General features: G+C 32.2%; 3 protein-coding genes across 4 annotated transcripts; 2 read left to right on the top strand and 1 right to left on the bottom strand.

Moving 5' to 3' along the window:
* The first annotated feature begins 449 nt into the window (after positions 1-449).
* LOC108484460 (kinesin-like protein KIN-7N) lies at positions 450-5,236 on the top strand. The gene is made up of 16 exons (XM_017788252.2): positions 450-640; positions 737-826; positions 914-1,032; positions 1,124-1,237; positions 1,817-1,898; positions 1,976-2,043; positions 2,133-2,207; positions 2,296-2,438; positions 2,526-2,628; positions 2,703-2,783; positions 2,953-3,021; positions 3,091-3,150; positions 3,257-3,403; positions 3,518-3,781; positions 3,914-4,000; positions 4,641-5,236. The coding sequence occupies exons 1-16, from the start codon at positions 493-495 to the stop codon at positions 5,031-5,033; spliced, it is 2,043 nt and encodes a 680-aa protein (XP_017643741.1). The 5' UTR covers positions 450-492; the 3' UTR covers positions 5,034-5,236.
* A 5,345-nt stretch (positions 5,237-10,581) lies between these two features.
* On the top strand, positions 10,582-12,380 carry LOC108484665 (uncharacterized). The gene is made up of 2 exons (XM_017788538.2): positions 10,582-11,227; positions 11,852-12,380. The coding sequence occupies exons 1-2, from the start codon at positions 10,771-10,773 to the stop codon at positions 12,349-12,351; spliced, it is 957 nt and encodes a 318-aa protein (XP_017644027.1). The 5' UTR covers positions 10,582-10,770; the 3' UTR covers positions 12,352-12,380.
* A 1,581-nt stretch (positions 12,381-13,961) lies between these two features.
* Positions 13,962-24,312, bottom strand: LOC108486291 (pre-mRNA-processing protein 40A). Of its 2 annotated transcripts, none has more exons than XM_017790262.2 (28): positions 24,140-24,312; positions 23,914-23,978; positions 23,465-23,530; positions 23,032-23,364; positions 22,758-22,952; positions 21,747-21,817; positions 21,562-21,631; positions 19,689-19,741; positions 19,481-19,538; positions 19,041-19,390; positions 18,878-18,950; positions 18,533-18,631; positions 18,296-18,364; positions 18,134-18,211; positions 17,869-17,955; positions 17,739-17,773; positions 17,531-17,636; positions 16,786-16,866; positions 16,546-16,692; positions 16,355-16,471; positions 16,146-16,244; positions 15,979-16,026; positions 15,812-15,904; positions 15,391-15,498; positions 15,245-15,309; positions 15,032-15,134; positions 14,450-14,755; positions 13,962-14,362 (listed from the first exon to the last, which is right to left on the bottom strand). In XM_017790262.2, the coding sequence occupies exons 2-28, from the start codon at positions 23,944-23,946 to the stop codon at positions 14,225-14,227; spliced, it is 3,081 nt and encodes a 1,026-aa protein (XP_017645751.1). In that variant the 5' UTR covers positions 23,947-23,978; positions 24,140-24,312; the 3' UTR covers positions 13,962-14,224. The 2 variants fall into 2 exon arrangements, with proteins under 2 accessions (XP_017645751.1, XP_017645752.1); XM_017790263.2 differs by having other exon boundaries at positions 23,158-23,364; positions 24,140-24,311.
* Between the last annotated feature and the right edge of the window lie 340 nt (positions 24,313-24,652).

Here is a 24,652-nt window from a genome sequence, read left to right as displayed (position 1 = left end):
GTAATGTGATGATAAATGATCTTGGTTAAAATGGAATTTTGGTTCACCTTTTGGGGCAATATAATTAAAAAATACGTAATTAATTTGAATATAATTAAAAAATACGTAATTAATTTGAATATAATTAAAAATGACGTAATTAATATGAATTTAGTAAAATAATTTTAACAGTATTAAATTTCTACCTAAAACTAAAAATAATAAATTAAATTATAAACTTAAATTTAGTAAAATAAATAAATAAAGGGCTGAACCTGGTTAAAAACATGGGCCCAAAACTTCTGGGCCAAGAAATACCATTAATTTTGGATCCAAATCCACCAGTCAAAGACTGACGTAAATGGTCGAAAATTTTCCATTAGGGGCTTCCCAATGAACCCAAATCAATTCAAATTTAATTCTCCTTTTAACCAAAGCATAAAGTCCCGCCTCTTTATCTCTGCAACCCCAACGTTCTAAAACACGAACAGAAAAAAAAAAGAAAAAAAAGCAATGGCTGAGAAGATCTGTGTAGCTGTGAGAGTACGACCTTCGATCTCTGAAGAATCTCCTTCTGGAACTTTCTGGAAAATCGAAGATAGTCGTATCTCTCTTCACAAGCTCCATGGCACTCCCATTTCTGGCCTCTCTTACGCTTTCGGTAAATCTCAGTTCTTCACCTCTTAATCCTCCCCTTTTATTTTTTTCCCATCCTTTTTAACTCTAATTCTTTTGTTTTTTGTTTGTTTGTTTGTAGATCATGTATTCGATGAAAGTTGTTCAAATTCAAAGGTTTATGAGCTTCTTACCAAGGATGTTATTCATGCCGCTGTCGATGGCTTTAACGGTTCGTCTTCTTTTTTTTCCTTTTTCTTTTCAGCCCTAGTTTTGATGATATGTTCAAAATTTTGATCGATTAGTAAAATGTTTATAGGGACTGCATTTGCGTATGGACAAACGAGTAGTGGTAAGACCTATACTATGAATGGTTCATTGAACGATCCAGGAATTATTCATCGAGCTGTTAATGATGTGTTTCAGAAAATACAGATGGTAATTTAAATCAATTAGTTTCTTTTTTTCTAAATTGAGGTTTTGATATTTCAAAATTGAAGCTTTGAATGGTGTTGAATCATATTCTCAGATTTCTGATCGGGAGTTTCTCATCCGAGTTTCTTACATGGAAATTTATAATGAAGAAATTAACGACCTTTTCGCTGTAGAGAATCAGAAATTGCCGATTCATGAGAGTTTGGAGGTCAGCCATTGATTAAAGTCGTTAAAGCTTCAATTGTTTATGGTTAAAACCTGCGATTAGTCCCAGCACTTTGCCAAAATTGTGGATTTAATTTGTTAGTTTTAGTCATTGTACTTTTCGAATTAATAAATTTTAGTGTTCACCAAATGATAACGGTTAAGTTCATTAAGTCACGTTCTACTATTCCTAAAATTTGATGCAAACATATATGATATTATCATATATGTAATCGTGTTAGTTTGTTATTTCATATATTACTCACTAAAAATCTAGTTAAGGGATTAACTACCCTAATTTGCTTCAAAATTGAAATTTCTAAATTTGAAAAGTATAGAGATTTAGAATGATCCAATCTGAAGATATGGATTAACTGTACAACTATATGTATTGTACAGGACTAATAATTGAATCTAACCAAAAGGATTTAGCTACTGGGTCAGTATTAAAATTTAAAATTTCAAAAAGTAAAGGGATTAAAATTGATCAAGTTAAAGTACAGGGACTAATAGCAGAATTTAGCCATTGTTTATCCATAAACCATAAAGTAACTGTTGTTTCTTGTTTTTGTTTTTTTTTCAGCGAGGGATATTCGTTGCGGGTCTCAGAGAAGAAATTGTGAACAATGCTGAACAAGTGATAAAGCTCCTAGAGTCAGGAGAAGGTCCTTTAAATTGCTTGCTTTTTTTACCCTTAGTTTTATATGACTATATTTTTTTCTAATAGTTACTTTTCCCACAGTTAATAGGCATTTTGGTGAGACAAATATGAATGCACGAAGTAGTAGGTCTCATACAATATTCAGAATGGTATGTTCTTTTAAAATATAGCTGAACATGAATATTACTCTTATTTATTAGTTGGATGAATATGTGTTATGTTTCTTTTACATGACTAGGTGATAGAAAGCAAGGGAATTGATACAGGCTCCGGTGATTATTCGAGCAGCGATGCCATACGCGTGTCGATTTTGGTTTGTATCACATCATACTTCAAAATCCATTTTTCTTTTATCCAATCTCTACTTTGTCTTGTTAATGTTTCTTTCATTTCTTTGGTAGAATTTGGTAGATTTGGCTGGTTCTGAGCGAATTGCTAAAACTGGAGCTGGTGGAGTACGTTTGAAGGAAGGAAAGTATATTAACAAGAGCTTAATGGTTCTTGGTAATGTAATTAATAAACTTAGTAATGGTGCAAAACAAAGGTATAGTTCTTATCATCTGTGAAGTAACTTCATTTGTGTAGGATAGGATAACCATTTTCTAACCATATGGCTTATTGACAAATACAGGGCACATATTCCTTATCGTGATAGTAAATTAACCCGCATACTCCAAACTGCTCTAGGTGGAAATGCAAAAACTTCAATTATATGTACTGTAGCACCAGAAGAGGTAGCCTTCCTTTTAGTGTGTGCCTATGGCGTGTTCACAGAGCATTTGGTTTAATTGTGATATCATATGTTTAGGTTCACGTTGAGGAAACTAAGGGAACTCTCCAGTTTGCTAGCAGAGCTAAGCGCATTACTAATTGCGCTCAAGTGAATGAGGTTTGTCCAACTTTCTTTTATTGGACCTCTTTACTGTCTAATTTATGGATCTCCAGCTCTAGTCTATTATATGAAAAAACAAGAATACTATTCCACTTTGCTTCTCATCATTTTTGTTTGATTTGGGATGAATTTGACATAAAACTAATCATGGTGAACCTATTTGTAGATATTGACAGATGCAGCCTTACTGAAAAGGCAACAGTTAGAGATAGAGGACCTGCGCAGGAAGCTTCAGGTGAGGCTCAGGTCACATATACTATTAATAGTCTTAAAAAGCTATCTAACATAGTTTAACTGTGTTCAGGGGTCTCGTTCTGAAGTACTGGAACAAGAGATATTAAAGCTGAGGAACGACATGCTTAAGGTTCATTAAATTTTTTTATTGTTCAACCTGCATTAGCTTCTTGTGTCACAAATTATTCGCATATACAGATAATATATTTTTTGTCTACTTATATTCCAATTTGCAGTATGAACTAGAACGTGAGAAACTGGAGATGGAACTGGAAGAGGAAAGAAGATCACACAAGGAGCGCGAACAGCGTATTAGAGACCAACAGCTGAAGATCGAAAATCTAAGTAGTCTAGTTTCAGATGGTGATAGAAGTTCTAGTCAGGTACACTCTGTCCGTTTGTGGTTCCTACAAGATCAAGCATCTTATCTGCGTATCCTCTAGCAACATTACTTGGAAACCAAGGCAATTTAACGAATTTGGTTTTGGTGAGGGCAGGATTCCATGAAAGAAAGCCCGAAAGACGAATGCAATGACTTTAAAACCCCTTGTTTTAAGGAGACTAGCAACAACGCCTTTGTTGCCAAGCGATCAAATTATTCAGAGTTACCGGATTTCAGTCCTCTTCCAGATTCTTTTAGCAATGTAGCTGATGAAGACACTTGGTTCAAAATGAATAAAGGCTACATTGCAGACCTTGATTCACTCCAAACGACACCCGCAAGAAAAGTTCAATCATTTCCACCCCAAGATATAACTCCTGTGAGTTGACATTCCTAGTCATTTTTTTCTTGCAATTTTGGTTTTCTATTAATACCTTTAAATGTGATAAATGGTATTTAGTCATAAGAACAGCTGCATAAATTTAACTTACTTTATGAGTTGCATTGTCAGGATTGCTCAAATGATAACTACAAACTAGAACTCCAAAATCTCAAGACACAGCTAGAACTTGTCATCAAAGAGAAAGTTGAACTCCAGGTTAGTATGTAGCTTACATTCCAGTTATTTTTCTTGATTAACTGTCAATCTTTCAAATGCATTAATTGGCGTAGAAGGTAAGTTAGAAAGGGTAGTTAACTGCATGAAGTTATCATTCCAGAAAGAATATTGTTTTCATTTTTCAAATTCCAACTCCTATTGATTGGTAGGTAGCATTGGATATTTCTGCACGATGAACCTCTTTGCTAAAACATAATTTTGTGCAAAACCCGAAAATCTAGCCTGACCAACCCGAACCCAAATCTAACATGACCCGATTTGATCACAAGTCACTAATCCAAACCCAAATTAACCAGAACCTAATTTAACTCAAAATCCAAAAAGTATCAGTCCAGAAACGACCGAACAAGTAAACCAAAATAATTTGAAGTGACTGAAACTCAAAATGACTTGGCCTGAAATAGTTTGTAACTGAACCCAAATTCAAAATCATTCCAACCTAAAATGACTAAAATGTTAAAACTTGAAATAATCCCAATCTAGGTTGATTGACCCAAAACCTAAAATGATTGGTTTACATTCCAGGTCTCACCGTACCGAATCTGACATTTTTTTACTGCTTAATTTTCTGGATGGTACTTTTCTATGTTCTAAACAGTTCCAAGCTTGACATTCGCAGAGAAAACATGAAGAAGAAGTACAAATAAACAGCAGATTAATGGGAGAAATATGTGAACTTAAACAAGAACTAGATCTCAGTAACAACTCTTTAGAGTCCTCAAAACAAAGATACGGCAACTTGGAAAGAGAATTTCAAAAGTTAAAAGAAGAACGAGATTCGTTGCTGCAAACAGTCTCCGAATCATCGAAGAACATAACGTTCCTAACCGATCAAAAGGAAAACATTTTGAAGGACTTGAACTGTGAAGTACAAAGAAGGAAAGATCTGGAAGTAGAGATTAAACAATTCAGTGTTGCTTTTGCTTCACGGCAGAGATCACTGGCGTCGATTCACGGTGAGTTTAAATCTAAAATTGAGAAACTGAGAGCTGAAAATCTAGTACGGTATTAAAATAAATAAATTGATTTCATTTATCTCCTTGGGTATTGGCATGAGTGCTTGCCATTCTTCTTTCAATTTATTCAAACTGTTTGTCTTTTAATTTACAACTTGTTTAAACCTTAATGATGTTGGTATTATTGGAGATACTGTAGTTGTCACCCGAACATATGTTTTATATATATATGTATGATTATTTCTACATTTGGAATTAATTTCTTTTATTTTCATAAATTTAGTATTCTTGAATTTAAAAATTTTATAATGATTATTTTCACCGTTGAAAAATTATTTTCTAAATTAATTGGTAACATTTTAAAATTAAAAAATATATATTCAATTGGTAGTAATATACAGTTGAAAATTCTAACTTATCACATTTAAATATTTTTTTGTTGGAATAATATTTTTTAAGCTAAAACACTTAAAAGGAGGTAGTTCTCAAATTGCGATCTATTTTTGCAAGAAAATTCACAATTTTATTTTCTTCCTTGAGCACATGTTATATATGCCATTGTATTATCTTTTCCAATAGTTGATGTATATGCCTAACTAAAGCTAGATTTGAGTCCTTCGAGATATTGTTTTGAATAATCTGAATTGCTTTCATGCTATCAACATTCTATCCAATCTTTACTTCAACAGAAGGGAAATCCCTCAAAGATACCCTCAAAGATACCCTATAACTCAGCCTCCAAAGCTGATTATATTCCCAGAAATTGATTGAATCCTAAAATTCAATATTAATTATTTAAATATTTTAAGTTAAGAATTTGGTATGATTAACATTTTTTTCATGGAAAGAAAGAAGAAGAGTAATTAAACTAATGCCTTGTTGATTGGGTTAATAAGATTGTGATGGAAGGAGACAAGGCCCCATGTCCTATCCCATCCATGATATATGGTTTTTCCTCATCACCATGGTTATTGGACACCTACTTGTTATTATGTTCCTATAATTAAATCCATCAATTCAAAAAAAAAAAAAAAGTGCATTAGTTAAATAAGAGGGATAAAAAGTAATTTTTACTTTCTGAATTTTATATTAGTCATAAAATTTGATATGTTTTTAATTTGGTCTTTAAATTTGATTTCTATTAAAATATGATGATTTGACATATTAATATTTTATTAATTTAATAAATATTTTTTAATTTTAGTATTTAAATTTAGTAATTAATTTACTTTAATAATTGAACTTAGATTTCAGTATATTTTTATGACATGACAACATCTTAGAGTGTCATATTATCACCTAAAAATTAAAAAATTATATAAATCTAAAAATCTAACAAATGCAAGTCTTCATATTCCAAATTTAGAGATTAAAATGAAAAAGAAAAAAGCTGTTAAGTACAAATATAAAAGTGGACTAAAATATAAATATCAAAATAAACATAATTACTAAATTCAAGGATAAAAATGAAATTAACGCAATATATGTGTGGTGTTAGATGCAACAAAATACAATCACAAAATTAGAACAATCAATCACGGGTGGGGAGACCAAATTATGATGTACAATTATTATATACATTCCATTGTACAATTTGTTTAAATTCAATTTATTCTCTGAATACTATTAAAATTCGATGTCTTTTAATATATATATATAAGTTTAGCGCAGGTTAATTATTAGTTCGATTGGTATGGGTATTACTGTTAATGTAAGAGGATGTGGATTTGATTGAGTGCGTTGAAGTGTATTAACTTCCTACTTATAAGTTGAGAATGGGCTATGGGTAGTTCTAATAATTTGTTTTTTTTTTAAAAAGCAATATGATTAAAATTTATTTATAATGAAATTGTTAAAAAATAATTATTAAAAAAGGGATTAATGAGATATTTTAACCTATTTAAAAATGAAATTGTGGTTATTAAAATAATTATTTTTCGGTAATTTTTCTTTTTTAAAAAAATACAGCTCAACCTAGATTTTTTGAATTGAAAAATAATTTTTAAGGAATTAATGATTTAAACTAAGATATAATCATAAATGAGAAAATATTTATTGCACTGTTAGTGAAGTTTTTAAAATTGTAAGTAGGTCGAGAAATTGATAAATGTCCTATAGAGACATAATAAAATGTTAAAAGAAAAAAAACATTTACTAATTTTTAAAATTATTTGAGGAATAAAAGAAAAGTAGCCCATCAAATAAATAGATATATATATATATTACATATTATATATATTATATTAAAATGTCTAAGATGATAATGTAGATAGTTTAAAATGAGAAAATTTAACACTCTAAATCAATGCATTTAATACACTTTTATTAATTTAATTTTAATTAAAAATAAAATCATGTTTAATATTTATTTAAAAGAAAACATGTTTGTCACGTGTATTGTGAAAACTATTTTTTATACACTTTTTAAAGATAATTTAATACACTTTTATTTTAAATAAAATTAAAATCATGTTTAATATTTACTTTAAAAATATGTTTAAAACAATTTTTTACAATTTAAAATAGTTCTACTTAATACGGTTTACAAACTGTTTTTTAATAAAATTCAAAAGGTAAAAATATATTAATTAAAAAATTGAAATAGTTTTTTAATTTTTAAATTTAATTTTGAGTTAAAATTTCTCTGTAATTTTTATTTCTATTTGTGTATTTTATAAAATTATTGATAATTAGTTTTTATGTATCAAACATTTATTTTTATTTGTTAAATTGAAGTTTATTTGCAATTATATTTTAAAAATTCCAAATAAAATTTATTTTTCCTTGTCAATTTTCCTTTAATTATATTTAAATATGAATATTTTAAATCATTATATATTAAGCTTTGTTTACTTTTATTAATATATACAATCATTCCGCTTGGGAAAGAAAATTAGTATTATTAATTATAGAAAGATCAAATTTAAACTCAATCTCGCTTTCCCAAAAAAATAATATGGGCTTCGTCCTTATCGAAATAATTTGAACTCAAAATAATTCGAATTTGACTCAGCTAACATAAGCCTCAAATCTAAATGACCCGAAATTAAAACGATACTAACTAAACTTACTTGAAAATTTTAAAATTCAAATTCAACTAATTCAAATTGATGTAATCTAAAGCCAACCCTACTCACCTAATTGAAATATCTATGGAATGGGTTTCAATTTTTTTTTTCCCAATTAGCTTAATTCTATTATTTTATCAAATCAATCCATCTAACAAAAGTTTAAAATCTGAAAAACCCCAATCCCCAAAACCATAACACAACAATACAAAACAAAGAGTAAAAAAAGGGGTTAAATTGTTATCCAAGTAATTCCATAACAGTATAAATAACATAGATTCTCCTTTCCGGAAACCCTGAATCCATACCTTTCTGATTTTCTGATAAACCAAATCCCCAAGTAAAAGATGCTCCCACTTTTTTGGGTAAATTATTTCTAAGGTCACTAAACTATTTGTAGGTTTATGTTTTGGTCACTCATTTTTAAAAAATTACAAAATAATCATTGAACTATTGAAAAATTTTCATTTAAGTGTATTAGTGTAATGACTATTTTGTAACTTTTTTAAGTTGAGTAACCAAAATATAAACGTACTAATAGTTTAGTGACCTTGGATTTAATTTACTTTTTTTTTACTTTATAAACAGAAATCATGTTATTACTGGGGCCTCCCTCAAATCATTTCATAAAAAGACAACGAAAAGAATGAAAATGAAAGTCACAATGTTCTCAAATGAATATTGTAAATGCTATGAACAATGAACCATATTACATGGACTGTTTGACTGCACGTACTTTGGCTAAAATTATTGTGGAGGTATTTGTAAAAGTTAAAATTTATTTTGTTTTCTATTAAATAAATAGATAAATTAATTCATGTGTGTTAATTTAAAGAGTAACCTGAATCTTCTATTAAAAATTTTATTTATTTTTATTATTAAATGATAATGTGACTAATAGAGAAATTAAGGGGCAAAATGAAAGCCATTAAGCTAACAAATGCAGATTGTAAATGTTATAAATAATGAACTTGAATGCATGCCTTTGGGTAAAATATTATGGAAACCCTTGTACTAATAGTTGAATTGCATTTTGCTCCCTCTACTTAAAAAATGAGCACATTAATCCTAACATGTTAAATAAAAAAGCAAAGTGGTTATTTCATTAAAAATTCTATCCATTTCTACTATTAAATCAAGACATGATTGACAGAACAGCCAGGGGACAAAATGAAAGCCATGAAACTCACAAATGCATATTGTAATGTTACAAACAATGAACCATACGACGTGGACCACCTAAATGCATGCCTTTGGGTAAAAATGTCATAAAAGTCTTTGTATTAAGAGTCGAATTGCATTTTGCTCACTTTGCTCAAAGATTAAGTAAATTATTCCTTACGCATTAAATCAAAAAGCAAAGTGTTTCTTCTATAAAAAATTGCATCCGTTTCTACTATAAAATCATGTGTGACTGATAGGACAACCAAAGACAAAATGAAAGACATTAAGCTAATAAATGCTGATTGTAATGTCATGAACAATGAAACCTTATGATATGGACTGCCTGAATGCACACCCTTGAGTTAATAGGAAATGGAGGTCCATACATAGGAAGGTATGTATGTTTATATATATATATATATATATATATATATATGATGTGAGACTAGTTTTATAAGTAAAAACAAATAGAGTACAGAGCCAATTTCAGACCAGGTTCTAGCATTCAACTTGCCTTTGGCTAAGTCAAAAAGAAACAAAGTCCTTATGGGACCAAATTAAATACCAAAAACAAAAAAACTATTCTGAGAGGGATTAAAAAAAGACAAAAGGCAAAATGAAACAAAAACAAAACCCTTGAAGATGATAGGATTAGAAGGCTTATATTCCCTATATATTACTCCAACTCGAGTGTAAGTGTAAGATACAGATTATGTTTTAATTTAGAATAATATAATTTTTTGACATTTAAAGTTGATGATTAAATTCATTTTGGTATTTATGTTTTTTTTCTAATTCACTTTATCGCTTGAACTTAATAATTAGGTTCATTTTGACTTTTAAACTTAAAAAATATAAAAGTTTAATGATATGACACTTTAATATCGTATCATATCATCACTTGAAAATTAAAAAAGTTATATAAATTTTTAAGTAATGATGTGGTATAATCTCAAAGTCTTGCATCGAGTGTTTATAATCAAACGGATTATTAAATCAGTTAAACCACTGATTCCTAATTCAATCAGTTCAATTGTTAAATCAACAATAATAAATAAATTCATAAAGATCTAAAAAGCTAAAAATAAAATATTATTAAACCTATTCAACAGTCAATTTTTGTCCCAAATTTCGATTTTTAACAATTTTAAGCAATTTTCAATATGATCGGTTCAATTCTTTTATTTGTATTGTTATATCAATCGATTCTCAATCCAATTGATTCAACTAACTAACCTAACATTGTTCTGATAACAATAATCGTATCATCAAAATTTAAAATCCAAGTTTAAATACTAAAATGATTGTAATTATCATATACAATATCCATGTGTGTGACACGAGCGTGAGAAAAATAAGCTATATAACCTTTCTCTCTTTCTTTCACTTTCATGGCCTTAAATACCCCATTCTTCCATCTGTTCTCTGTTATTTTACATTCCCAAACTGATAGATATCCATGTTTTCCCCCATTTAATGCCTAAGGTCTTGCATATGCAACACCTTATCTTCATTTTGTTCCACTTTTTTTCGAGTTTTTTCAATCATCTTTTCAGCTCACATGGCCTCAAGGACCATACCATCCAAGCCTGCAAGACAACTGGGTGAACTCCTTGAAGAACAACAAGAGCCTTTTATCTTAGAAGTTTACCTTTCAGAAAAAGGGTGTGGTGCCAAGAACTTAACTCCCATCCATGGTGGTTCAACCAAAAACAAGACCAAAAAGGGTATCCCACAACACATCCCCAAGGTACTTAAACTTATACCATGTAACAAATTCTTTACAAGCAAAGGGTTAAGAAGAACCAATAATCCCAATGATGAAGATGGAAAGACAGATACATTTTCTTGCTCAGCACTGTGTAATTCAAGCTCAGATAGTGACATAGATGAAGAAGAAGCATCATCATCATCAATGTCTTCAAAAATGGCAGAAAAAGCTGTTGTAGATACAAACATGGAAGATACTAAGCAACACAGTCCACAATCAGTATTAGAAGCTATGTCTACTTCCACAGGTTCATCTCTTCGACACCCAATTTTGATCTGATTTTAAATTAAGGGTTAAATCATTATTTAGTCTGAATTTGGCAACTTTTCCCATACTGAGGTCTAATCTATTTTTTGTCCAAGTAAGACCATAAACTTAGGCAATTGCTCTCACATCAAATTTGAGCTGGACAATTTTTCTTACATTGGAGTCTGAATTTTTTTTATTCAAGTTGATCCCTGAACTTGGCAACTATTCCATATTAGGGCTTAAACTTTTTTTGTCCAAGTTAGTCCCTAAACAATTATTCGACAACTATTTCCATGTACATTAGGGCTTAAACTTGACAATTATAGGTTTGAACTAAGCAACTATTCCCACATTAAGACTTAAAATTTCTTTTTTTAAGTTAGTCTCTGAATTTGGCAATTATTCCCATGTTCTATATGAAGGTTTGAAGTAGGCAGTTATTTCCAAGTTAGGGTTTGAACTATTTTTTTCAAGTTCAGCCTTGTTGGACATAATTGTCAAGTTCTGGGACTAATTTAGACAAAATATAATAATAAAGCCCCAATGTGGGAAAAGTTACCAAGTTCAGGTCCTAAATTCAATTACTAAAAATACTAACCCTCATGGTTTAAATTAAAAACAGGTTCCAATACAATGCAGAAAAGCTTCATTTGGCCCAAGTTAATAACAGAGGAATCAATATTATCAGCTACACTATGGAATTTGCTTCTACAAACAACAGATTCAGAACAGTCAAGTGGTTCATCACCATTTTCAATGTCAAAAAGGGTATTACAGCAAACAAAGCAGCTACTGTTAGACTGTGTAAGAGAGCTTGTGGATCATAACAATGGCTGTATGAAAGAAGGGAAAGGGAAAAGGTATTTAGGGTCAGAAGAGATTGGGAATGTTATCTGTGAGAAAATAAAAGGATGGGGAAAACAACGTGGGGATGAAACAAACATACAAGAGATGTTGGAATTGGATGTAATTGAAACAAAGCAAGAATGGGAGGGTTTTGAGATTGAATCATATAAAAAGGAGATGGGGATATGTATTGGAAATGCCATTGTTGAAGAGCTTATAAGTGATGTTGTTATGGATATGATTGATGGATTGATTTTGTTAGATAACATAACATGAATGTAATTTTGGTTTTGCTTTGCTTCTAATTTCCAATTACTATTTTGATTTTATGTGCTTCTTCTAATCTTCTTTCCTCTCTTTAGATTTATTGCATAATGATAGAAATTAATAAATATATTATTAAAGGAGTTAACTGCATCAAACATCTTTAAACTATTGATATTATACTAATCAAGTCCTATTGTTATTAAAATCGTTAATTTAACTGTTATCTTGTACATCGGGTCTATACAACAAAATTTAAAATGAAAATTTTAATAAAAATGAATGTTGTAAAATTCTTAATCTTTTTATTTTTTAGTTTTTACTTTTAAAAATTATATCTGCAATGTCTTATTTTTAAAAATATTTAATTTTAAATTTAGTTACATAAGATTTGATGTGTTATTTAATGGTTTCAATAATAAAAGCACCTTCTGATATAACATGATGGTTTTTTACCTCGATTAATTTTGATCCAAATTTAAACCCAATTCAGTTGGTCAAAATACAAATTAGACCCAACTTAATATAATCATAGAAAGACGATAAACTAGACCAACCTAAACTTGAGTTGGTTTGAACTTGACATTGTCTCGTATTAAAAAAAGGTTTTGAACCCCAAATAATTCAACTAAAAATGGCTCGAATAAATAATTTAAAATTATTTCAACTTGAAATGACCAAACCCTAAAATGATATTAACTTATAATGACCTAACCCAAAAAAATTTAAACAAAATTAATCAAATAAAAAATCAAATTACCCAGAATTCCAGCACACAAAAAAAAAAAAAAAGAATTTGTTGTTTGCTTGTATAGTGCAGCACTTGAATGCCATCCATAATTGACAAAGGGAAAAATAATATATTAATGATTGAACCGAAATTTAATTGAATATAATTAATGATATTCTTTTTGAGAAATAATATAATAAATGATTGAACCATAGTGTTGGAGCTTTTATTAAATGATGGATTTGATCCATTGAGGTTGACATACAACCCACCATAAAGTAAAAAGTACCTTTCTTTTTTTGTGATTAACTTCAGATATTCGATTAATCATCGGATACCGCCAATCTGATCAAACTAGTAATTAAACCTCTATACAAAATTACAATTAGTCAAGCTTTTGAAGGTCTACCAACCTCTTAATTATACATTCTTTTGGTAATTTTTCTTAATTACTCCACTAAAAAAAGGATTACGATTGTCCCAAAACATTGCTCAAAATGCAGAATAATATAGTAAAACCAGTCAAATTAGTTGAATTAAAAATCAGCCAAAATATCAATCCAGAATAAAGGTATGATATTTCTAATAATTCATTCAATAGAAACGACCAGATTAAAAATCACCACGTAAAATCCTTTATATGTATAATAAATAGAGAAAAGGAGGGACCATAGGTAACACAATAAATGCACATTACATTATGACAAAACACAGGGCAGCACTCAAGACATTTTTCTAAAGCCAACAAAACTGTATATCAAAGTCAAAATAGCGTCAAGGAAAGGAAATTGTACCTCTTAGATGCTCTCTTAATAAAGATGGAAAATTCCAATACAAAACAGAGTGATTTTTAAGTAAAGACAAATAATAATATTAAAAATAATCACATGCATTCAACCAAAAGACCAAATCTTTGTATAAAGCCAACAGTTTGCTTCTGATGTGTGAATGACTACAAAATCTAATTTTTACTAACTTGGTGAAATTTTTTTTTTTATATTTTTGCCTGTGTAGAAAAGGCTAAAAAGTTAAAATGTGATTAGAGTTGTAGATGACTTGGTTTACAAAATACAACAATGTAGCAGTAAAATCATTTAAGTACTAGTTTATTTCCCAACCTTGTTTACTTAGCTTTTTAGATGAGAATAGGAAACACTACTGGATTTCACCATCCTCACCGAGCTCGCCATCTTCCAGCTCCTCGTAACCACTGTTTCGGCGTGAGCCGTCACGGTGATCTCTCTTGTGTTTTCTATGTCGGCTTTCACTGTCAGAATCGGGTGAGTGAGCATGCTGCCAAGGAAACATTGGAAGAACAGTTAAGGCTTAGTTGGACAAACATGTAAGTACTATCATCAACGGATAGATAGGTAGATATACCTTTCTAGATTTCTTACGGTCGCTACCGTGTCTACGAGACTTCTTTGACTCCTCTCTATCATCCTTGTCAGAACTCCCATCATCAGCAGCATGTCGTTTACGGTGTTTCCTGTCTTTTTCCTTCTCCTTTTTCTTCTCCTCTTTATGGCCGTAGCTGTCAGATATATCTAAATTCTCACTATCTGTTTCATCTTTTTTAGTTCGGTCTTTACCTTTTTCCCTCTCCCGTTCTCTTTCCTTCTCCTTTCTCTCCTTCTCCTTCTCTTTCCGTTTATCTTTCTCTTCTCTATCTTTCTCCTTTTTAGCCTGAAAACAACCAGATAAAACTTCTTTCAGTTTAGAAGAAACCTATGATTTTATGCAAATATGAAGTGGAGATAATGATTCAAGAAAATTAGAGGGAAAACTCAAAAAAACTATGCAACTGTGCTTGTATTATTTCATGCACTTCATATACATAAAGTTTAAAACCAACTAAACTTACTTCATGGTGACCAAAGAGTGAAGCGATATCAAAGGTATTTTATGAATATATGAAAATTTTAACCAACTACTTGGAAATATAGTTAAAGATTCACAAACCTTTTCCTCCTCTCGTTTACGCTCCTTTTCTTTAGCTTTATCCTGTAAGTGTGTAATGTATTCCTCAAAGATCTCTCTCCTAAAGCTTTCTTCCGCAATTGATCTAATAAAAAACATGGCAAGAAACCAACAAAGGAGGAAAGAATCATAAAAGTGAGAAAAATGATAAACAAACGGTTGTTTATCTTTAATGCAAAGATAAGGGTGAAATACCTGTATTCTTGGCTTTCTTCAAAAAGTGGTTTCGATTCCTCCCAGTTAGAAGAAGCGGTTATCTCCTGCAAAGAAGCAGGACTAGAAATTAAACAAGTTTACAAAAGCTATACTGCCCATTTGTCTTCAAAAAAAGTATAACAGACCTTATATGTATGTAATAGTCTAGTGAAGTCATCGGCTAGACGTTGACGCTTTTTAGCCTCTTTCTCCTCCTTCTCCTTGGCTCTCTCGAGCAGCTCATCATACACAAGCTGTGAACAAGTAAAGAATAAACTTATCAACGTTCAGCCACAAGCTGTATACTTCATTAATCTAATAAATGAAGTGAACAAAATGCTAAAACAACCAACCAACTTATCAACATCTTATCAAACACTGTTTTGAAGCTCTAAACATCTGATTAAATTATAAAGTACAAGGACTCTAATCAGATAAAGTGTTCTAGGAGGGTTTCATTTAATTCCATAAAAAATCTACAAGAGGTTAGGGCTTCCTTCTTTTCCTTTCCCCCAATCCCTTCCTTTTTTGTTGTTGAAAACATGTGTTCCCTTGCAACAGAAGTACCTTTAAGTTAATATCCGATATCGATGAGGAACCAACATCTTCTGAAATAGCAGTCTTGAAGTCTTCAAATGTCCATGAGTAAACCATAGTAACCTGAGGGAAAGCCAAGGGATTCAATAACAAGAAAGCACCAAGCAAGAACCAGCGACTTAAATATAGTATCCTACCTTCCCTGTCTTCATTGCTTCTTTTATGCGGGTTTTGTCTTCATGATACTATCAATGTACAAAAGAAACCATCAGAAACATGAAATTTTTCCTGCTTGAGCAAAAATATAATGGAAACAAGAGGAAAATGGACACTTCTCACAGAACATATCTGAGGTGGCACACACCTGTTTGTCTAATTCTTCAGCAACATCCTCAAACAAATCTTTTGGAGTTGAACCTGAGGTGTTAGATGCAACAGCAAGATACTGAGGCAATTCTTTCACCTACAAAGCATAAAACAAAGAGACTAAGCAAAAGCTATTGCTGAAAAATAGCAAAACACGCATTGGTTAAAGCCACTCTTACTATAAAACAAGTTAAAATAGATAAAAACCTTTAAACAATAATCTCGCCAATAAGTTTTAGCCGTAAGAGTGCCATCGGCAACGTTTTCTTCCATTAGCTTACGAAATGCATCACGGTTTTTGCGCTCAGCACGTCTCAGTTGTTCCTAAATTTTGACAGAAGAAAAAAGGTAAGAACACAGATCAGTAGCAAATTAATAATCATAAAAAGTACTTCTACCTTTTGCATCTTCTTTTTTTCCTCTTCTTCCTTCTCCAAGTCATGAATGTAGTCCTGGAATATGAGCAAGCGGTCAATTTTTTCAAGACGTGAGCATCTTTCGTCATCCTCTAAGCGATCTTGAACTTTCCGCCACTGGCTGTTTGCCTGCAAATTGAAAGAAGTTCAGGAAAAAAAGAAATCAAGCTAATGACCTTTACAAGCAGAACAAATAACAATCTTCTTTTGTAAATGTTGTACCTTAATAAAGTCACAGGATTCCAGAAATTTCCTGTATTCTGCTATATTCCGCCTTTTTTCCTCTGCAGCATATTCCCTTTCCTGCATTAAATAACAAGATTACGATTTTGAATAGGTTTAATTTTTTGCTTGGATATTCACCAATGAATATAGTAATACAATGCATAATCCTCCAAAACTTCCATTTAGCCATAATGAATACCAACTGATAAAGCAGATGCAAAATATATTGAAACTAGAAATCACAAATCTGCATGCATGAATCTTTTTTTTTTTTTTTCACTCATGAACCTTTATTTGATGTCTGACCCATCATACTTCACAGAAATAACAGTCAAATTTGTGGCAGAAATTAGCAGGATACCAGTGATAATATGTGTTAGAAACAGAAGCAGTAAAATGTTTCAAAGTCAAAGAAATCAAAATCTGAACCAATGATTTTCGTAAGTTATACAAAAATGGCCAAACTGTTTTACAGACTGAATTAGCAGACTATCAATTAACTTGTATTTGGAAGCTACTACTCCCAAGGCAAAATTTGATTGAAAAAGTAACCATCCATAAATATTAATCTTGCTGAAGGCATATGACTGACAGATGAGGAACAAGGTGGAATTCACAGGTTTTTATTCTACAGACAGCACCTAGGCATACTATATCTTGTCACGACATCCACAGACCAAAACCCAATTATACATGAGAAATTGTACATCTGCAAAAACTGCAAGAAGTATGAAACTATTACCTTCCTCTCAAGATCCACTATATAGTTTTCAAAGAGATCTTCCCGATCTCTGGCTCGTTCAACAGCCTTAAACCGTTCATCATTTTCAAACAAACTTTGAGCTTTGCTGAACAGGTTAAAGCTTAGTTAGAATATTGAACAGTTTCAACATTTAATAATGAGGCTATAACAAATCTAATTTCCCCAAAACATAGAGAAAAATCTCAACCTCCATCTCATTGATGATGTTAGTTCCTTGGACTCCTGGAAAGAAATCAGAGCAACAAGAAAGCATTAGGCCAAATAAAAACGTAAATAGAGACAAGAAGAGAAGATAATATGAACTTCATGCAACATACTTCCAACATCTTTGTAAACTCTTCTCGAGCTTTCTTCTGTCTCATGCGCCTTTCCTCAGCCTCTAATTTCTTTCTTTGACCCAAATACTATTAATGATATCAATTTGTCAGAACATAATCAGATAATTTTTTATTTAACCCCAAACATTGATTTACAGAAGAAAATAAATTAAGTGAAGTAAGACAAACTTATAGCAATTCTATGACATGTATAACAAAGTGATACCACACAACCGCAACTATAAGACTACTGGTTACCATTTACCTCATTAAAGGCTTGCTTCCGTTCACCAAGTGTCTTCAGAGCACCATATCTTTTGTCATTAATTATTTCTCTCATTGTCTGGAAGAAATTATCAATGTCAGAAGAAACAAACATACTGAAAGAACAAAGCTGGCAGGAAGGCAAAAGATGAAGCAAGAGTACCTGCTCCCAAGTCCAATCAGATTGCACATTTGCAGATTCAAGGAGTGATTTGAAAGCATTTTTTGCCTCCTGAAAAAAAAATTTAGGTAAGAAAACATATAAATGAACTGCCATTCATCCGGTCGATTGCCTAATTGGCATCAAAGCTCCCTGTCTTTAGGGGAAAAGAAAGAACAAAACTTAACTGATAAGACAAAAAAAAAAAAAAAAAAAAGTGATATGTCTTTGGAACGTTACCAGCTTATTTGCATATACTAAAGGCTCATCATCTGGAACCTTCTCTTCCACTGGAGTCATATTAACTTTTCCAGCCGTTGCCATCCCCTTTTTAGCTTCCTAAAAGAAAAAACAAATTAAAAATATTTTAAACAAAAAAACAAATACAAATACGAAAAACATCCCACTGCCAACGTATTTGGAAGTGTGCATCTACAATTTGCCAAATAGACCAGCCAACAATGGTAGGTAGTAACTATTTTTTTCCAAAAATAGAAAAGAACTCTTAAAAAGATCATTTTGCCTCTCCAAGAAATGGTCAAACGAAAGAAGGGAGCTGTGAATTGAAACAACAAATGTGAATACCTCAATGTCCTGAGCAGAAGCTCCATCTGCAAAATGCATAGTGTCTTGAGTTGATGTAGTTTCTGAGCTTCTTCTGGAGTGAGGATACAGAATGATGCAGTTAATTTCAACAACATTATTGAATCACTGAAAAATTAAATAAAAGATCAATAGATGTCCATACGTGACTGCTGTGTTAGCACCGACAGAAGGAGCAGGGACAGTGGAACCTCTGGAGGGGACTGCAGGTACAGGTGTCACAGACACAACAGGGAGTTGAACCCCAGTTGCACTCATAGCAGCTGATTGTGCAACAGGACCTGTTGTTGGTCCAGATACTGAAGTAGGTGAAGGATTAGCAACAGGCGTAACTGAAACTGGGCTTGAATCCTGCAAAGTGTTGGAGCTCACAGGAATAGCTGTAGTAGGTGTCTCAGCTGCAGAGACAGCAGTAGCAACTGGAGCTTGAGGAGCCACTCCTGAACCTGATGGGGTTCCTTGGCTAGCTGCTGCTTGAGCTTGCTCACGAGCTAACTGGAATTAAACATTTAAAAATAATGTCAGATAGGCAAAGTGCCAGCCTACCAGGTAAAGATACGGTAACAATAAATCACAAGGATGAACCTTCAACTCCTCAGGTATTGTCCACTTAGACTCCTTTGTAACCTTGTTGTGGTAATACCTTCAAAAGCAATCTCTTGATCACATATTGCTCATGCAAATAAAATTTTAACAGACAAGAAAAAGGTGGATACAATAGGGCATCTAACAATATTCTGTGGGGGGAAAATGTGAATGATAAATAAAAGCGTAAAACAGAGCTCAAACATACTTTCTCCCCTCTGGAGTTGTAAATTCCTTCCAAACAGTGGATGCATCAGCTCTCTGTTACAGAAAAATCAATAATTAAGTAAAGAAGTGAAAGTAGTAATGAAAAGAATTTCAGGAAAACATCATGATTATACCAAGGAGTGGTATTATATCAGTCAATGTAAGCTCACCAAGGAAGTTGCCAACAATGCACCCAAGCATATGAAGATGGAACAAATATAAATATACATGACCTTGTTAAGAAAGATTGTTAGTTTCATCCATATGACTCCTCGAAGGGAAGAGGATGAGTGTATATGCAACTATTCTATCATGGTAAAAGATAACACTAGTACACACAATGGTCTCAATTGTAAAAGTCCAAACCTGAAAAGGTAAAGGAAATGTCAACTAAACAACTCAGCCATTGCAATAAGTTAGCCCATGGGCAAGCCAAAGTTTTTGCTCACACGACAGCTATGCTAGAACCAGTACCAGACTGCTCTACTCGGCTAGGATCAATGTAGGTCAAAGAACCTCCAGCAACAGTCTGTACTATGATCCTAATATCAAAATTATTTAACTCTAGTCAAAACTAACAGAGAGAAGGAACAGTTATCTCTGAGTGAGAATTTGGCTCAATTTACCTCCAAATTCTTTTTCACCTCATGAATGTGCTCGGATTCATCTAGAAGTCTTAACTTAAATACCGATAATATCATCTAAAAGTGCAAGCTAACATCTCATTTAGTTAAAAAGTAACAAAATCCATCTTCCTCCAGGTCCCAAATTGAACCTAAATCTAAATTGTACTTTTCGGTTGCAAATAGCAAAACCTTTAACAGGGCCAAATCTTGAGGATGTTTCCATGCCAAATGAGAAACTTAAATATATTTTTCAGGGATTCCTTAACATCCAAGTCAATTCACATTACTACCTCCTTCGCACCTCTAAAAGGATGAGTAAACAAATTGTAGAGCCAATATGACCAACAAAAAAAACATATACTGAACATCAAATTCTATTCCAAAGGAACCTTTACATAATCACAGCAACAATTATGAAAACAAAAAGAACTGATAAATACAGCAAAAACCTTTGACCCAGCATCTCATACCTCTGAAATCAGTAGCCAATATGTACCTGTGGAACTCTCTACAAACATATGCTTGCAACAATGAAACCATAAAGGAGGAGAAAGGGAACAAGTAATAACATTATTAAACTAGAACCAGAGTAAACAACAAAGAAGTTCGATTGGATAGAAATACATGATAAACAGCATGACACATTCCTTACACCAATCTATAAAACTCATTACTGTACAAAACATAAGATACAGGATTAGATAAATACATGAACTACCAAAGAGACAAGAAAAGAAAAGGAGAAATATATAGAGGTGACAGAAGTTGAAAAGCAGATTAGATAGCCATGTAAAGAGGGGGAAGGGATGTATTACTACCATCCTAAAACTTCACTAACAGCACAGGAAATGAAGAAAAAAATTGAAAACAGTTAATACAAGGCACCTAAATGTCTATATATCTAATCATTCCTCATAAAAAAATTTCCCCGTATAATAAACAAAATGTAAATAGCAAAATGTTGCCTGCCTTGAGAAAAGTGAAGGCCCGCCCTCAAAGTGACCATTTAGAGCAGTCGTTAAATTTCTCCAACTTGCCATGACATCTACAAACCAATTCCAAAAGACGCAAAAGAAAGAAGAATTCGCATAAAACATTTTTTAACAAGTTAAGAATGGCTACAGTCTCAGCATCCATTAAAGGGGGCAATTTGTATAAATAGCATATCACAACAAATTCAAGGTTAACAGATCATAGAGCATAAAAATTTAACAGCAGAAACAGCAACCAGATGCTCAAATGCCTCACCTCTATTGGTGTCATCAGTTCCAGAGGCTTTTCCCAACTAGATTGCCTTGTCCTTTTGTTGTAATAGTATCTGCAGATATGTAAAACAGTTAGACACAAACTCATGAAAGTACTAGAAGTTAAAATCCAAATATATAGCAAAACGTGAGCAAAAATCACAATTATGAGGTACTATATAATGTTACCTTCTTCCATCAGCTGATGTATGCTCTTGCCAATCAGAAGATTGCGGAGTAAGGCTAGGAACATTTGCATTCTGGTATGCAAAAAGTGAAGAATAAAAAACAATGAGATTTAATAGAATGGTAACATGGGAACAGCAAGGACAAATGCAAAATACAATGCAAACTAACTTCCAAGATGCAAACTAAATTAAAACATTATACAAGACACAATTTGAGATTATGTAATGCACATATGATTTCTTTTTAAATGTAACGTACAGAAACAGAGAAGACTAAACAAAAAACTTAGCCTAGAAAGCCAAAAATCACTTAAGAGTTTGCAGAATTTCTTCAAAAAAGGAAAAAGATAAAAGATAAACTTTCATAACATAAATTTATGCCAAATTCTAGCTAATGATAAAAGGAACTAAAGCTCATAAAAGTACATAAAATTCATATGTACTCATTGAAGAAAAAATTCACTAAAAGCTACTATGTCATATAAACTGCTATGATAAGAGAAAAAAAGCACAAACTGAAGTATTTATTATCCAATTGTAAAACCGTGGAGAAAAGATGAAGATAGGACAAGTCCAAAAGGATTAAAGCTCCGTGGCCTTTCCTTTTTAAATTTATATTTTGGTTATATATGTCCTCTTTTTCTTCTAATATTCCTCTCTCAGTCTTCTCCTCAAGACTGATCACCTTAGTTAACAATTTGTACTTCTTAGGCAAGTTCTCACCACAATTCAATTTATCAATTGAACGTGTTTCTGATCAGCACAACAAATAAACACTGAAGAGAGTATATAACATTTGAATTAAACAAAGAAAATTAGACATGGCATAACCTCGTTATATTTCTGTTTAGCATACTATTTTATATCCCAGGGATGAGGACTTACTGTATCAACAAATAAACAATGAAGAGAGTATATAACATTTGAATTAAACAACGAAAATTAGACAAGGCATAACCTCGTTATATTTCTGTTTAGCATACTATTTTATATCCCAGGGATGAGGACTTACTGTATCAGCAGAAGAAGGTGGAGGTTGTTGGCTAGTATGCTGTGTTGGTGTAGCAAGTGAAACATTCTGATTTCCAGTTGACAACCAAGGTTGCCCGGCAACTGGAGCAACAGGTGCATGCACTTGAGACATAGGGTGAAACTGCGACGGTGCACTGACATTGTTCTGTGGCAAGCCAAATGAAGATGGCGCAAACTGGGAGAATATAAAAACATCAGAGGCTGTGTAACATATTAACTAAAGGGAAAATAGAAACATTTGAATGAGGTCATACACCATATGATGAAGGGGGCACTCCAGGGGCTCCTACACCAGGCATATGACTATTCAAAGGAGGTGCAGATTGATGTGACTGTGGTGGTTCAGATGTAAGAGGCCTGTTTGTTTGACCATATTGTACCTGTATTGGCTGTTGTGAAGGTGTAGAAAGACCAGGCTGATTTGGCCGGGGTGGAAACTGCTGCATTGGCTGAGAAAACTGCATCTGCTGATTTTGAACAGCTGGCATCCCAATATTTGGAGAAGGAACCTGCCCAACAGGCCGAAACTGTTGGGAAGCAGCTGGAACAAAGTGTTGCCCTTGCTGCGTTGGGACCACTGGTCGAAACTGTAATGGAAAATTTCACACACATAGCATCTAATAAATTGCTCTCAGAAGATTAAAAACCATCTAATAAAAATGAGTAAAAAGAAAAAAGAGTAGCTACCTGTGAAGATAACGGAGAGCCATAACTTTGGGGACCCATGGATCCAACTGCAGGAGGCCAATGTGGCTGGGAAAGAAAGAAGATAGCCAACAAATTTAAACATCTTAGACCTTCATCAAAAAACTAGAATAAAGGAGATTACTTATGTACTTCGGGCAAAAACAACACCCATTTCTCACTAATATTGAAAACAATAATGCCAGTACCACCAAGAGAGTCTTGTCAAAATCATAGCTTGTAATGTATACATTCAAGTTCTTTCAAACTACTTCCAAGAAGAAAAGGAGAACGATAGAAAAGCCTTAGGCTATGTTCTTAAATTTTAATAAATTTGAACAAAACCTAGCATCAGTAACCAAGCTTTAACCCACAAAAGACAACATAATCTTAGTTAAGATCCTAGATTAAAGAAATGAAGCCAAGAAAATTAAACCTAATCAGCAGGCTACCTGCGCACTAGAGGGTTGAGAATTGTTAGCCATTCCAGAACATATGCAAAGTTTGCCTCAAATACCTGCAAAAAGGATCAATTAATTTATTAACAATCACCAAAAAGAGCTGAGACAGCATCCAAGTTATCCACACCCGAAAATACCAAGAAACAAATTTACTCTAAATCAATCGTAGAAAAATAAACTGAAAAAAGGAAGCTAAAATCGGAATATTAATACTTACAGATATTAAGTGAAGATTAAAAGAGTTTCAATTTGCGAGAAAGCTTGGATCTCAGTGTCGAAATTTTAGGTGCTAGGGTTTAAGAGAGGAATAGGTGGAAAAGAGAAGAAAAATGCTTCTCTTTTTTTTTGAAGGGTAGAGTGGAAAAAAATTGTTTTTCCTTTTGGGGAAAATTTACTAAAAAGTAAAATTTTCTTCTTTTTTTTTCGTTTTATTACCAGTTTTGCCAATTATATCCTTTTGGTGACGAGTGCAGTTTACCTCTCCCGGTATTCTCCGGGTCACTTCCACTAGAATCCGATCCATGGTTTCTTTCGAGTTACAGCCAGTAATACCGGTTCGGTTTAGTTCAGGTCGATCGATTTTTTTTAGATTTTTTTGATTGTTTATTTTAGTTTAGTTTTTGATTTTTCATATTAATTTTTTTAACTTTTAGACTTATTTTAATAAAATAAAGTTTGTTTTATTACTTTTGAATATTATTTGGTAAAAAATCAATAACTTTTATATGAT

The sequence above is a fragment of the Gossypium arboreum genome, chromosome 6, assembly GCF_025698485.1.
Source record: "Gossypium arboreum isolate Shixiya-1 chromosome 6, ASM2569848v2, whole genome shotgun sequence".
Lineage (NCBI taxonomy): Eukaryota > Viridiplantae > Streptophyta > Magnoliopsida > Malvales > Malvaceae > Gossypium > Gossypium arboreum.
This window is presented reverse-complemented; position numbering and strand designations above follow the sequence as displayed.

Excerpts from the sequence above, each read along its gene's own strand:
- LOC108484460 (XM_017788252.2), top strand. The coding sequence starts at position 493 with ATGGCTGAGAAGATCTGTGTAGCTGTGAGAGTACGACCTTCGATCTCT. Across the intron at positions 1,033-1,123 it reads TGTTTCAGAAAATACAGATG|ATTTCTGATCGGGAGTTTCT; the intron begins GTAATTTAAATC and ends TCATATTCTCAG. Across the intron at positions 1,899-1,975 it reads GCTCCTAGAGTCAGGAGAAG|TTAATAGGCATTTTGGTGAG; the intron begins GTCCTTTAAATT and ends CTTTTCCCACAG.
- LOC108484665 (XM_017788538.2), top strand. The coding sequence starts at position 10,771 with ATGGCCTCAAGGACCATACCATCCAAGCCTGCAAGACAACTGGGTGAA. Across the intron at positions 11,228-11,851 it reads AGCTATGTCTACTTCCACAG|GTTCCAATACAATGCAGAAA; the intron begins GTTCATCTCTTC and ends AATTAAAAACAG.
- LOC108486291 (XM_017790262.2), bottom strand. The coding sequence starts at position 23,946 with ATGGCTAACAATTCTCAACCCTCTAGTGCGCAG. Across the intron at positions 19,539-19,688 it reads ACAACTCCAGAGGGGAGAAA|GTATTACCACAACAAGGTTA; the intron begins GTATGTTTGAGC and ends TTGCTTTTGAAG. Across the intron at positions 18,632-18,877 it reads CTTCTGCTCAGGACATTGAG|GAAGCTAAAAAGGGGATGGC; the intron begins GTATTCACATTT and ends TTTTTCTTTTAG.